At 33.3% G+C, this 15,654-nt stretch overlaps 1 protein-coding gene across 1 annotated transcript in view; it reads left to right on the forward strand.

Moving 5' to 3' along the window:
* SYCP2 (synaptonemal complex protein 2) overlaps nt 1–15,654 on the forward strand; it is a 59,891-nt gene that overhangs the window by 37,583 nt on the left and 6,654 nt on the right. The window contains 11 exon segments of the mRNA XM_060077935.1: nt 2,695–2,822; nt 3,616–3,652; nt 5,808–5,875; nt 5,976–6,033; nt 6,494–6,549; nt 6,953–7,010; nt 7,541–7,709; nt 9,662–9,699; nt 10,174–10,338; nt 11,560–11,755; nt 12,988–13,193. Of these exon segments, the coding sequence (XP_059933918.1) occupies nt 2,695–2,822; nt 3,616–3,652; nt 5,808–5,875; nt 5,976–6,033; nt 6,494–6,549; nt 6,953–7,010; nt 7,541–7,709; nt 9,662–9,699; nt 10,174–10,338; nt 11,560–11,755; nt 12,988–13,193 (1,179 nt within the window).

Consider the following 15,654-nt stretch of genomic DNA (forward strand, 5'->3'; position numbering starts at 1 on the left):
TGATTATTGTATTCAGTATCTTTTTAGTAAGTCTTAAAGTAGGGTCAGTCCTCAGGCTTTGTTCTTCTCTGCTGATATTGTGTTGGCTACTCAGGGTCTTTTGCTTCTCCTTGTAAATTTTAGAATCATCTTGTCGATAACCACAAAATATCTTGCTGGGACTTTGATTGAGATTACATTGAATTTATAGATCAAGTTGGAAAGAACTGACATCTTGACAATATTGAGCTTCTTAAAATACACGAACATGGGGCTTCCCTGGTGGCGCAGTGGTTGAGAGTCCGCCTGCCGATGCAGGGGACACGGGTTCGTGCCCCGATCCCGGAAGATCCCACATGCCGCGGAGCGGCTGGGCCCGCGAGCCATGGCCGCGGAGCCTGTGTGTCCGGAGCCTGTGCTCCGCAACGGGAGAGGCCACAGCAGTGAGAGGCCCGCGTACAGAAAAAAAAAAAAAAAAAAAAAAAAAATACACGAACATGGAATATCTCCATTTATTTATTTAAAAATTTTTTTATTTTATATTGGAATATAGTTGATTAACAATGTATTAGTTTCAGGTGTACAGAAAAGTGATTCGGTTTTACATATACATATATCTTTTCTCCATTTTTTTTAGTTAGTCTTTGATTTTTCATCAGTCATGTTTTCCTCGTATAGATCTTGTACATGTTTTGTTAGATTTATACCTAAATATCTCATTTTGGGGGGTGCTAATATAAGTGGAATGTAATTTCACATTCCAGTTGTTCATTACTGGTTTATAAGAAAGCGACTGACTTTTGTATATAAACCGTGTATCCTTCAATTGTGCTATAATTGTTCTTTAGCTCCAAGGATATTTTTGTTGATTTTTTGAGGTTTGCTACATAGACAGTGATGTCATCTGTAAACAAAGACAGTTTTATTTCTTCCTTCTCAATATGTATGTAGTGTATTTCCTTTTCTTGTCTTACGGCATTAGTAAGACTTCTAGAATGATGTTGAATAGGAGTGGTGAGAGCAGACATCCTTTCCTTGTTTCTGATATTAGTGGGAGAGTATCTAGTTTATAATGTTAGCTGTAGTTTTTTTTTTAGATGTTCTTTATCAAGGTGAGGATATTCTTCTCCATTCCTAGTTTTCTGAGAATTGTTATTGTGAATGGGTATTGGATTTCGTCAAATGCTTTTGTGCATCTACTGATATGATCATATGATTTTTCTTCCTTAGCCTGGATTTTATTTACTTCTTTCTTCATTCATTCATTCATTCATTCATTCATTTACAGCTGTGTTGGGTCTTCGTTTCTGTGCGTGGGCCTTCTCTAGTTGCGGCGAGCAGGGGCCACTCCTCATCACGGTGCACAGGCCTCTCACTGTCGCGGCCTCTCTTGTTGTGGAACACAAGCTTCAGACGCGCAGGCTCAGTAGTTGTGGCTCACGGGCTGAGTTGCTCTGCGGCATGTGGGAGCCTCCCAGACCAGGGCTCGAACCTGTGTCCCCTGCATTGGCAGGCAGACTCTCAACCACTGCGCCACCAGGGAAGCCCAACCTGGATTATTAGTTGATTTTCAGGTGTTGAATCAACATTGCATACCTGGAATTAATTCCACTTGGTTGTGGGTACATAATTCTTTTTATACATTATTGTATTCAATTTGCTAAATTTTTTGTTGAGGATTTTTGCATCTATGCTTATAAGAAATATTAGTCTACAGCTTTCCTTTCTTGTAATTCCTTTGATTTTGGTATTAGGATATATTGGTTTCATACAGTGAGTTAGGAGGTACTCCCTCTGCTTCTGTCTTCTGAAAGGTTGTGAAAAGTTGTATAATTCTTCCTTAAATGTTTGATAAAACTCAACAGTGAACCCATCTGGGCCTGTTGCTTTCTGTTTTGGCAGGTATTAATTGTTGTTTCAATTTCTTTAATAGAGTAGGCCTATTCAGATGATTTATTTCTCCGTGTGTGAGTTTTAGTAGAATTTATCTTTCAAGGAATTGGTCCATTTACTCTAAGTTATCAAATTCATGAGCATAGAGTTGTTCATAATATTTTTTAATTACCCTTGTGATTTATCCATGTGATCCATAGTGATAGCCTCTCATTTCTGATACTAGTAATTTCTGTATTTTTTTCTTAATGAACTTGGCTAGAGGCTTATCAATTTTATTGATCTTTTCAAAGAACCAACTTTTGGTTTCCTTCAGTTTTTTATGATTTTTTCCCCCCATGGATAGAAACTTTTTTTTAATCGCTGCAAAGCACTCTGCACATTTCTATATGTTAAAAGACTTATCCTAAGTTGTTGTAATGCCTGACAAGGCCCAAACTTATTAAATAATTTCTTTAAAAAAAAATAATTTCTGGGGCTTCCCTGGTGGCGCAGTGGTTGAGAGTCCGCCTGCTGATGCAGGGGACGCGGGTTCGTGCCCCGGTCCGGGAGGATCCCACGTGCCGCGGAGCGGCTGGGCCCGTGAGCCATGGCCGCTGTGCCTGCGCGTCCGGAGCCTGTGCTTCGCAACGGGAGAGGCCACAGCAGTGAGAGGCCCGCGTACCACAAAACAAACAAACAAACAAATAATTTCTGACCCCTTTTATTTCTCTTTGTAGTTATTTATAGAACCAGATTTTTTTCTTAAATTTTCTTTTCAGCCTTTTTTTCCTTTGAAGGTTAACTTGGTAGAGTTTTTAAGTAGCTAACAAATTGTTTCAGAGAGAAAAGTCAAAAGGGAAAGGATTTACTGATGCAGCAGAATCTTTGATAAGCCAAATTAATAAGAGATACAAACCAAAGGATGGCGTAAAGTCTACAAGAAAATTAAAGGAGTCTTTGATTGACAGGTATGTTCTTAAATTTAGAAATGAATATTTTTCTGAGAGATACAACTAAATTATTTTACCTAGTTTTAAGGTTAGTTTTAAATATATGTCCAAATAATGTAACTTTCCATTAGAAAACACAGGTACTTATTTACTTTTATAAATAGAATCTGTTTAAATTATATAGAAAGGGAACTACAATTGAAATTAGTCATTCTAGTATCTGATTACATTTTATAAAGTATCAAGAGCACCATATTGATACAGCATACCATTTCAGAAATAAATCTTAGGATATAGACATTTTAGAAATGTTATTTATTGAGCCTAGTGATGAGTAAGACTAAATATATTTACATATATTGCTTAATAAAATATGAAATTTAAATGACCTGAAATGAGTTATTTTGCATTGTATATATGTATTCCTTGTTTGCAATCTTTCTGAAGGTTTTCTTTTATTATAAAATGTTTCTTTATAGGCTTCCAGGTAGTTAATTCATGTTTAAGTTAATTCTGACTTTATATGGCATGAAAAAAATTACTCTGTCGTGGCAGAACCATTCATTTAAATTGTCTGGCACCTCCTGCTGCATGAGTGATTCAACTTAGACTTAAGTTTTTTTGTTGCTGTTTACTGTGTGTGGAGTTGCAAAAATATCACACTAGGACTGTCACATTTCAGTTATTTGTAGCATATTGAATGTAGACTTAGTGATCCAAGTATGTTTTACCTTATATAATATGGATTTTATGAAAAACATTCTACTGACATTTAATTGCCTTTTTAACTTTGACAAAACCTTTTTTATAGTGGTTTTTCAAACAAATCTGATCTACAGCTCAGTAAGGTAAGTTTCATGTATTTAACTACACCAAATGTATAGTCACACTCTATGATATTTGACTTTACAGTGAAATAGAATAGTAGTAGGATGGAAGTAGATTTAATGTTTTCAGCATATTGAAAAATGGATTAAACAACTGACCAGATTAGTGGCAAGTACTCAGAAAAGCCCCCTAAACTTCTGTTCTGCTTTTCAAAGAAAATGCTTCTTTTACATACATGTGTGATATTTTTACTTTTTGGTACATGATTCAGTACCATTTTTTCCCTAACTTATCCCATCTCTCTTAACAGTAAGATCATTCTGAAGTCCATATTTTTGTTAAAAACATTTATTATTCATCCAGGTTTAAAATATCAATTATCTTTGATTTATTCCTCACAATTATCTCCAGTTAATTTCAAGTTTTGAGCTTTACCTTCTGTAAGTTCCTCTTGAGTTTTCCCTCTCCTGCCTGTGCCAACTCCTATTTTTTTGAGTTCTCATTTCTAATCCCTGGGTTATTATAATATCCTTTATGTAATTCTTTTTGTCTCTAGTATTTTCTCTGTGTCAATCCATTCATGACATTCAATACTAGCTTTATTACTTTCCAAAGCACACAGCTTCAATCATGTCATTCTCTTATTGAGAATCCTTCTTTGGTCTCTGTTTTTTTTTGTGTTTTTTTTTAACATCTTTATTGGAGTATAATTGCTTTACAGTGGTGTGTTAGTTTCTGATTTATAACAGAATGAATCAGCTGTACGTATACATATATCCCCATATCTCCTCTCCTTACTGAATTAAGTGGAGACTTAAGCTGGCTCCCTAGACCTCTTAAAAGTCTGTCTTATTTCCTAAAATTAGTTCCCTAGACATGTCTTATTTAGCTGAAACATAATAAATTGAGATTCCCTGAAGTGTCTTTCCTAAGTGTTTATTCTTTTTCTTCCCCCTTTGGAAAGAACTTCGAAGCGAGTTGCCCGGTTCTTTCACCCTCTTTTCTCCCTGTCAAAACTTTATTCCTCCTTGCAAGCCTTGCTTCAGAGTCTGCCTTCTTTATGAAAACTTTCTAAGGTGCCCTAACTCAAAATCCAAATGGGCAAGAATTCTCAATCTATGCAATGTCTTTGTACCTTTTTATTAACTTTGCAGTTCTTTTTTTCTCTCTTCTGTCTTCTACTAGAATGCGACTGTTTAGAATCATCTTTGTATCCTATATAAGTAAGACCTTTGCTCACATTTGTATCTTCTTTAATATCTGCTCATTTTTGGATCTTCGGTAATACCTAGCAAACACTGGCATGCAAAAGATGAATTGAGCAAATGTATCTAAACAATGGTAAAAATCATTTTGGAAAGGACAAATCAGATCAGTGATTAGAGGAGTAAAATATTGAAGGATAAACTTTTTGGAATAATGTAAACTTTTATTATAAAACAGCCAAAAGAAATAATAAAATTGAAGATGAATCACAACTAAAATGAATATTTTAGTTTTAATATTTCCAACTTCCAGATATTAAATTAGACTTCTAATTATTTCTGATCAGTAATCAATCATTCAGTGATATTTGTGTACTAATTATAGTTAAATTACTTTAATAACATAATTACACACTTAAGTATGTTAAAATTTTAACTTTTCTGCCTACTTTTTGATCAGATTGAATATACTTTGAGCAGTGGGCTATAGAAATAGATGTACACACATCTTTTCCTAATAATACTAGTTGATTGATGCAATATTGTCTCTTTCACATGAGATTTTACATAAACCGTAGCCTCTCCTGAAATTTTTCTATTTAACAGTTTAAAGCAAATGAGATACTGGGGGAAAAAAGTAGAAGCATGATTGTTTTGTGATCCTAGAATCACTAAATTCAGCTTGTAGAATACCAGTGAGGCCATTTGCCTATGTACAGTAATGTCAATAAATATTAAAGATATAAGGATCGTTTGTATTTGATTTGCAATACTTTCTATTTATTATGTTCTCAGTTAACACTTAAGTCTTCAATATTTTTTAAAGTGTGGATGTTTATAAAGAAACTCACAAATGTAAAATTTATATTAGAAACACGACTAGATAATATATGAAAATTTAGTTGCATCTGTTGTTTGACAAGTAATGTACAAGTTTGAATGGTTTTATGTAAATTTCTTCTGTATATAGGAAAAGGTTCAGAAAAAAAGTTATAGACAATTGAAGACTACTTTTAATGTTGCTTCTGAATGCCCATTGTAAGTAATTTTTCATAAATCTTAAAAGTTTTCTTCATATTTGAAGGCAATAAATTTATTTGTTGTATAATGAAGTTAATATTTCTCTTCATTTTTACAGGAATGATGTCTACAGTTTTAATTTGAATGGAGCTGATGAGCCTGTTATAAAACTTGGAGTAAGCTAGAAATCAGAATTTTGTATTTTGTACAAAATACTAAATTTTGTATTTAGTTATTCAGTATTTATTTTGTACTTACCATGCAGTTATTAGAGCATGTTTTCTAATTTCCATCCTCTTATAGATATGCTTTAAAATATTTTAACATATATTATTAAATTCTTCAAAATTTATTTGGTACCAACCTAGGTATTTTTGGTTTTCTTTCAAATCTTTTGGACTGAAGTAGAGAAAAATGAGTAACTGGGGCCACTTTCTTTACTGATGCAACAGATTTAATCTTATTTGTTTTTAATATAGTTTATATTATTAGCTTCTTAAAAATATTTTAGTAAGATTAATTTTATTGTCACATCTTACATGAAGTTATAGAAACAAGATTTTTATGTTAATTTCTTTTAATTGTTGTTTACCTTCTAACACTAAGAACTTTTTTTAATGCTTATTCATAATATAGATCCAAGAATTTCAAGCTACAGCTAGAGAAACCTGCGTGGATAGTTCAATGACATTGTAGGTATTTTTATTATAATTAGATGGATCAGTTTAAAATACAGTTTTCTCAGTTGTTCTTTTTCTTAAATATTTCCTCCCAGTTTGACATTTTAACATATCAAAAGAGAGAGTAAAAATGCTGTCATAACTACTATTATTCTATTATTTTAACATTTACTTCTAAAATTAATTTGCAGATTCTGTACACTTAATATTAGTTGTAAGCTGTGAAAGGACTAGGCTTTTCATCTAACCTTGTTACTTTATAATTAACTGAGGTCAAAGAGAGTAAGTGACTTGGCCACATTTATATAGGGACTTAGTAAAAGAGTTAAGGCAGAAAACCCAGGTCTAACTGTCCAGTTGCATGCTACCTTAAAAAAGTAATTAAGATTTAAATTAATGCATATTTTTGTTTAAGGTTAGGTTTAAGGAATCATCATGAACTTGAACCTTCTCTCAAGACAAAAGATAAAAGAGTAAGTTATAATATCCTAATGTGTCTTAAATTAAATCAGTATTTCTTTTACTAATTTTTCAATGCCAAAGATTATCCCATAACTGGAACATAAAAATATTTGGATCACTTTTTTTTTTTACTCTGGAGATTATCCATGTTCCTATTTTGACTTTTCCTGTGGTCTCTGAGCTATTTGTAATCATCTAGTAATAGAAAATATGACAACCTTAGTTACTCTTTTCAGTGGTATTAGGTTTTGTGTCTATGGAAGTAAGCTGTTTTGATTTAACTTTTAATTAACAGCAACATTGACAGCAAAATATAAATCTCAATCTCTGATCTGGATTTCTGAGTGGTTTTATTGGATAGGTCCTTAATGCCAGATAGATGATTTAGTGTGCTAAAAAAAATGAGAAGTTAGTTTTTCTGAGTTTTTTGGTGGGGTTTTTTTATGTTATTTTATTTTTTTGGTTTAACTTCCTTTGTATGGCATATAATAAGCCAGATTCCTTCATCTATTATAAGGATTGTGTTTTTTTGTTTTTACAGACTGTAACTAATCATAAAAAGAAAAATCTCTTTAGTGATACTGACACAGAATACAAATGTGATGACAGCAAGACCGATATTAGCTGGCTAAGAGAACCAAAATCAAAACCACAGCTAATAGACTACAGCAGAAATAAAAATGTGAAGAAACATAAAAGTGGGAAATCGAGTAAGAAATCACTTTTTAGAGAAATTCTGTAAATGATTTTACCATTTCAACTGTATGAAATACTTTGTTGGTTGATAAGTGTGTTTTTGTTATGTAGATAGTGTTTATAATTACATACTCTTTTGAATAGGAAAAGAAGTATGAAAGTAAATACACCAAAATGCTACAGCGGTTTTTGTTTTATCATTTTTGGTAATATGGTTATATTTAAATTTCTTTTTTATTGGAATCTTTAGGGACACAAAATATGGTTTATCATAATCTTTGGTTCATGACACACTCTCATCATTTCTCTACTCATGGCCTACTCTTCAGTTATTTAGCTAATTACTGTGAGTAATGTATTAAGTACTTATGAACCCAGCACTGTAAACAAAATCAAAGGTTGGACAACACCCCACTCCCTGCTTTTTAGGAATTCATATAGATGCAATAAAAATTTATTGAAAGGAAAACAATTTTCTTGCAGAAATATTTTTGCCAAAATCTTTCACAAAATGTTTTCCCAGCGTAAGTCTTCTGCTTCTTGAAGTAGCTGGATAAGAGTTTGAGGTATGCATTTTTGGCTAGACATAATGGCCATTTTCATAGCTTAGATAAATTTCAGTGTTTACTAAACCACAGAGATTTTATATATTCCATTTTTAAAAGAGGGTAACGTAACTCTGAGCTTTTAAATTTATATTTGTTTTAAGGAATCAGTTTTTATTTTCTTTCAGGATAAAAATAATTGTTAGTGACCTGTGGGAGTTGGGGGAGGGAACGATGGCTTAAAAAGAAGTAAAAATAGAGGAAATAGGAAATGCACTTTGGCATGTGTTTAGAAATGAGGCTGAATCTTGAAAACAGATGAGAGTTCAATCATATACATGAGGAAGAGAAGTACTGGGATTATCATATATACGAGACAGCAGGAAATAGCAGAGTGTACTCCGGAAGGGCAGTATCTGGGTGGCTGGCATGTAAATCAGACTTGTGGGAAAACGTCGACCAATGTGGCTGGGTCTAGTCACAGTGTGTGGACTCTGAAGCAGTGTGTTATAAGCCAAGGAGAAACATAAGATTCACATACTCTCAGGGACCTTATAGTCTAGTAGGTATAAGTAAAGACATTCATGACATGGGAAGTTATGAAAGGTTAGAATACTGAAGTCAGTAAATACTCTTAAAATAGAACACTTCTGAGTGAACTGTTTTGTTTTTATGGTTGAATGACAGTGAGCCAATATGTACGAGCTGGTTTATTGCCAGGAAGACCTTGGATAATCCCAATTCATTATTATTTCCTGGGCTGGGATAAGCCCAGTTCTTCGGCTTCAGTGAATATTTAGAAAGTGGAAATTGTCCTGGAAATGCAAAAAAGGGAATAGGGACTGAAGCAACTCTTAATAATATGGGTAAATCTTAGAAACATAATGATGGGTGAAAAATAAACCAAATCATAGAATATTTCACATAATGTGATACTGTTTTATAAAGTTCATTATATTGTCTAGGGATATATATCTGTGAAGTAAAACTTTAAGAGCAAGTGACTAAGAAACAGATTTCAGGATAGCGATGACCTTTTGGCAGAGGGGATATGGAGGATCGTGTAAGAGGGAGTACACAAAGTAGATTCAGTATTATTCATAATCTGGTTCTTAGTGGAATGGTAGATTCATGGGTGTAACTTTATAATGTATGTTACATATTCTCTTGTATGTTTAAAAGTGTATACTGTAAAATAAAGGAGGAGAAGGGAAATTGGTAATTCATGTTGTACCAAACTGTACTGTAAAAGTTTATCAATGTCAGTTTAGTCTTATCTTGAAACTTAAATTTTTGAATGAGTTTAAAGGTATATTCTTGTTGTTTTTATGATTTTAACTTACATGCAGAAATATTCTAACAATTTTTAATGTCAGTTCTTATCTATTTGAAAATTTTAAGCTTATTTTCTTGAATTGCAGGACCATCTTTGGAAAGGAGACAGCCAAGATCTAAAATGGTAAAACCAGGAAGTCTGTGTTCAAACATCCCTTTAAAATTATTTTTCTCCTTGTAATGAAAAAATATCATTTGTCCCCTCATAATTTTATCCTTGTTATCAGTTCCTTGTTTTCTATAATTGTTCCAAGCTTTGCACACTTACTTCTACCTTCTGCCTTTTTGAATCATGTTGACTTGTTTTAAGTCTATTTTATTCTGTGGTTGTAGGTATTTTTGATATCTTTTCCTTTCTCTCTCTCTTACTTTAGTTATGTTATATATATCAGGCCTCACAGAGCTTTAATGATAAGGATAAAAAGGTGATAAAGATATATTTGAAATGGAAAGATAAAATCCAGTCATTTTAAAAGTATTAATCAGGAATCTTTTTATTCCTACAAATATACAGATCTTGTCACAGTGCCAATTTTGTAGCAAATAGCTTGTATCTCAAAATATTGATCTAATATATTCAGGAATTTTTCTCCTAAAGACACCCAACAAAAACATCACCAAAAAGGTAGATGAGACAGTTCCAGAGGGGAGAACAAGACTTCCACGACGAGCCACAGAAACCAAAAAAAATTATAAAGATCTCTCAAATTCAGAATCAGAGAGTGAACAAGAATTTTCACATTCATTTAAAGAGAAAGTAAAGGTAAATAGATACAATTCAGATTAATAGTTTCTAAAAGCCTTTTAAAATATTAAATATAGAATATACTTTTGTAAGAATGTCAGATTTATCTTGTCACTTCTTTTTAAGATTTAACCTTCCATATGAGAAAACTTATATAACAAATCTAAAAATTGACCCTTAGGCAATATAATGTTAAAATTTATAATAAGTTGGCATTATTGTTGCAAAACAGATGTTTGTAGTAAAATTATAACTTTAAGATAATACCTTTGAATTAGAGAAGTACTTGGTCTTTCCAAAATTATGCTTCAAGAAACTACAGACTGTTGGGAAGCTGTGGATCTTTTCCTTGAATGAAAGCAAAAATATTGGATCTGAGGTTCTTTCCATACCCTGCCCCACCTCTGTTCACTCCTGACTTCTAGAGAGCTGAAGGAACTTACCCAAGGTCACACAGCTAGGAAATGGTTAAAAAAAAAAAAAGATTTGAACTCAAAAGAGTCTGGCAGGTCTCTGATCATTACACTGTTCTCATTTTAAATCATTAAACCTCCATCGCCCCCTGTTATTTCTTACCTGGAAGAACTTAAGGACTTCATAACTTACCTCCACATTTTCTTATCGCTTCCTACTTTAATTTACTATGCAAATAGTTAGGTAAATCTTACCAAGTCAACTCTCATCTTACCTTCTTCAAAGGAAAACCCTGAAAATCCCCAAACAGACATTCAAAACATCGAAATACCTTTCCAAGCTTATTTTCTCACTTCCCCAGTATATACACAGAACTGTACCAGTCAAATAGAATAACCTGTGACTGCCAAACAAGACCTGTGCTTCTCGCTACCTTTGCTCATATCAGTCGTCCTCCATACTCTCAGTATGTTCCCTTGCCATCTTCTTTTACAAACTCCTGAGCATGTTGAGTACTATGAAATCGGGGAACTCCTTCTGCTTCTGGTTTCCCTAAACTGGAAATCATCTTTTTTGAACCATTATAGCATTTTATTTGTATCTATTAGGATATTTATTATAGTCTATAATATTTTCCTGTGAATTTGTCATATGCTTTCTTGTGTATTAGAAGGTCTTTCACTACTCATGTTGAGGCCCCTGTTATGCATGTAGTGATACAAGGCATTTAATAAATAGTTCAATGTAATTTAATTAAATTGTTTTATGTGTCCAAGTATAAATTATTTGTATTCGAGTATAATTGAAAGACATCAATACATTTAGGAGAAGATCCATTCCAGACGCAAAACCATGAAACTGCCAAAGAAACAGCAGAATTCCTTCACTGCTGAAACACGAGAGGATGTATCAAAAGAATGGAAAAACTCATCTCTACTGAAAGATACTATAAGAGATAATAGCCTTGATCTATCTCCTGTACCTTTATCTGGGAGTCCGTCATCTATAGAAGTAATGAGATGTCAGTATCATTTTTTTCTTTTAGTTGAATGTTCAGTAATTTTCTATTATAACTAATTATGTGAAAATACAACTTGAAGACTAATTTTGAGGGATATGTTTAAGATTTTCAGTAGTCAAAACATTTTTAAACTAGTTAATGCTAGTAACTTGGTCTTTGCTAAGTAGACTTGGGAACAATATTACTATGACACTGAAGTTTTACATGTTAGGAAGTTGAAGACCAAACGCTTTAATATAGAAAATATTTAATGTATACTTACAAATTATAATGTGAAAGCTTGAATAAACCCTTATGTTTTCAGCTCAAAATATATTTAATAAGAGGGAAATAATGATGGGGATTTCTATTTTCTCATTTTTACATTTCAGTGACAAAATTCTCCAAGGAATATCACGGTCAGTCTTTGGACCTGTAGTGGACTATCTTCATAAACAATTGAAGTTTTGCTTTTATTTAAAGATAATTGGGAAAGAAAAAAATTATTCTTTGGAGCTCTGGCATATGTATATTTTTTTCTAGTATAGAAACTATAAGTTTCTACTTTTAATATCTTTTTCATTTCCCTTTATGGATATTTTAAAGCATTTCTAAGTGCCTGTCATTTTAGCTAAATTCAAGACCATTCAACACCAGTTAATGTACATTTCCTCTAAAGTAGCTACTTTGTTCTTTTCTGGAATATTTTCATAATGCTTGGGACCACTGTCATCTCAGATAAGCACACACTCAGAAGACAGATGCACATGGCCTGATTTGATTTGAAAACTGTCTGTCTGAGAATTCACTTATACTAAGACTTATTTCAGCCATGAATTTTCTCATCTATATATAAAGGATGTAGACCAGATGATTTCCCAAGCCATTTCTAACCATAAAATTCTGTGACTTTAAAATGTATCAGTACTGGTGTCAAAATTACTCAAGATAATAATTAGGTTGATCATTATAGTGCAGCCCATACTATAGATATTTGTGTTTGAAAATGTTTTGAAAGTTCTTATAGTTAACAATTTTGTTTTAAATTGAGCCATTAATATTTTTCAAAGTCTTATAAAAATATTTTACACTTAATTTTATCTTGATTTATTGAACATTTATCCTTTCTAAATACAGCTAAGATTTGAGGATTTGATAAATTACTATATTTTTTAGAATTTAATAATACTGTTTCTAAAGATGTCAGTGATTAACACCTGCCATCTCTTTTTGTGTTTTGTGAGGCAATATAGGTATAGAGAAAATAACAGAAAGCGATTTTACTCAGGATTATGGCTGTATAACAAAATCAGTATCACCTTATCCAAAAATTTCATCACCTGAATCTTTAAACAGTGGAGTTGGAAGTCCAATAAAGTCACCCAAGAACAGTGAGAAGAATTTACTACGTGCAAGAGAAAGTTGCTCACCAATTCCACGATCATTCTTTTTGGTAAGGAAAAAATGTATATATATATTTTTCCTTTATTAGATATACCTGAAGGGAGTAAATCATTTGCCTCTAATCTTAATCAAATATACAGTGCTTGTCTATTTAAGGTTTTGAGTTTGGTCTGGGGGAGAGAAGGAACCTACCAATATGTAAAACAGCCTCAGTGAACTAACAGACTGATACACACAGGAGAAAGATGTAGTGGTATGAGAATTAGTACAGAGTACTGATAAGAATTCTCTGATAGGAACAATCACTTCCAAAGAGGTACTACTTACTTGTCTACATGTCAGAACTACATTTCCTAGATTGGAACAGGCTTATTCCTGCAACACAGGCACTTCTTTCCGGTTTCACCATAACTCGAAGTCTGTAACCTTTTAGTTACTAAATCACAAGTTGGCAAAGCAAACTGACAAAGAATATAGTTGAAAACAGTATGACTATAGCATTTGCTTTAGAGATTTGTAAAGGAACTTTAGAAGTTAAATGGCATGAATATTAACGTAATGGTATATTGAAAAAGTCTTTATTCTGCTGCTCATGTATTGTTATATGTACCATTTCTTATTAATAAAATATGTACATACGCTCGAAAGTCTTTTAAAAAGGTATTAGAGAAAGGAATCAATTATGGGTCAAAGTGAGGGAGTGTAGCTAAAAATATAATGTCTATGAGGAGTAGTTTGTAGTTTGAATTCTGCTTTTTTTTTAAAAGTTGTTTGTACTTTGGTACCAGTTTACAAAACCCACCTCACCTCCTTGGCTTGGGCTGTATAGATGGCTTAATTTGGAGAATTTTGAAGTACTGATAAAGCTACAGAACTGATTGCCAAACAGAATCGTATATGAAACCTTCAGTGTGCCAAGCATAAAAATAAAAATGCAGTTATGCTTTTTAAAGCAGATGAGTCTAAACCGTGGCCTACACACCTCCCTCCCTCTCTGATAACCCCCCAAAAGCACCTTTGCAAGACTCTTAATTTCTACAGACCACAATTTAAAACCATTTCCCACTAGACCGTCATCCCATGGTCCTTTCTCAGTATTGCTCTGTCATCCCTCCTTTCCTTGAATCCTTTCTCCCTTTAGTATCCCATCTTGCAAATCTCAACACCTAGGTCATCCCCACCCGCCTACTTTGATGCTATCTGTGCTAGATGGAATTTTAACTGTTACATATATTGGCTGGACATTTACAGGAGATATTGTGTTTCCCATTTTCTGTTGACTCTTAACTAGGTATTGGAAATTTGCTATATAAATTAGTTGTACCATTTTATACTCTCCAACAATGCTATGTGCTAGTGCCCATTTTTCTACAGTTTTTTGCCCATCTGATGAGTGTAAAGTGTCTGACTTTAATTTGCATTTTTCAGATTAACAGCATCAGTGAGTATTTTCATATTTTTTGGCCACTTTGTAAATTGTGTTTTTTCTGATTTTTAAATTGAAGTTTGATTTTTCCTATAAATTTGTAGGAGTTCTTACTGTATTCTGGAGATTAATTCTTTATTGGTTATATACAATGCAGATGTTCTTTTTCTAGTGTGTAGCTGTCTTTTCACTTAGTTAAATCAAAATATGATGTAATGAAATTTACCGAACTTTTGTTCTTCAAGAAATCCTTCCCTCAGTTATTGTCATAAAAATATTTTCCTTTCTTGTGCAAATGTTAGTTTTAACTTTGAGGTTTTCCATCTTCCTAGGCTTCCTCTTTGCATATGGATAGTGAATTAGTGCAACATCATGCATTGGATACCCCTCCTTTCTCCATCACTTGTGGTGCCAGTTTGGTCACAGCCTTGGCAACCACATGGGTCAGCGGTTTGGCCAGTAGAATACAGAACAGTGCCTGTCTATCTTGGAGCTAATACAACATTGCTTCAATTAGTGTAGTTTTAGGGTTTCACCACCCCCATCCTCACCCTCATCTCATTCTGCTTCTAAATTCTCTTGGCCCTGTACTTGTCTGATAAAATTTAGAATTAGTTTGTCTAAGGGAAGAATTGCCATTTCCCAGTATTGTTACTGAGATTTCTCATCGACGTATTTCATTTTTCTCTCTACGTTTTGGTCTTATTTCCAACAAAGTTGTGTCAAATCTTCCACAGAGAAAGTTGTGCTTCTGCCGTGTTTTATGGGCCTTTTTCTTTACTGTATGTAAAAAAAAAAAACAAAACTTTAAAACAATTGTTTTCTGGATTTCTAACTTTTTGCCTTTGTGTAGAAACACTATTGATTTTTTTTAAAATTTTTATTTATTTATTTATGGCTGTGTTGACTCTTCGTTTCTGTGCGAGGGCTTTCTCCAGGTGCGGCAAGTGGGGGCCACTCCTCATCGCGGTGCGCAGGCCTCTGACTATCGCGGCCCTTCTTGTTGCGGAGCACAGGCTCCAGACACGCAGGCTCAGTAATTGTGGCTCACGGGGCTAGTTGCTCTGCGGCATGTGGGATCTTCCCAGAC

The sequence above is a fragment of the Mesoplodon densirostris genome, chromosome 16 (assembly GCF_025265405.1).
Source record: "Mesoplodon densirostris isolate mMesDen1 chromosome 16, mMesDen1 primary haplotype, whole genome shotgun sequence".
Taxonomy (NCBI): domain Eukaryota; kingdom Metazoa; phylum Chordata; class Mammalia; order Artiodactyla; family Ziphiidae; genus Mesoplodon; species Mesoplodon densirostris.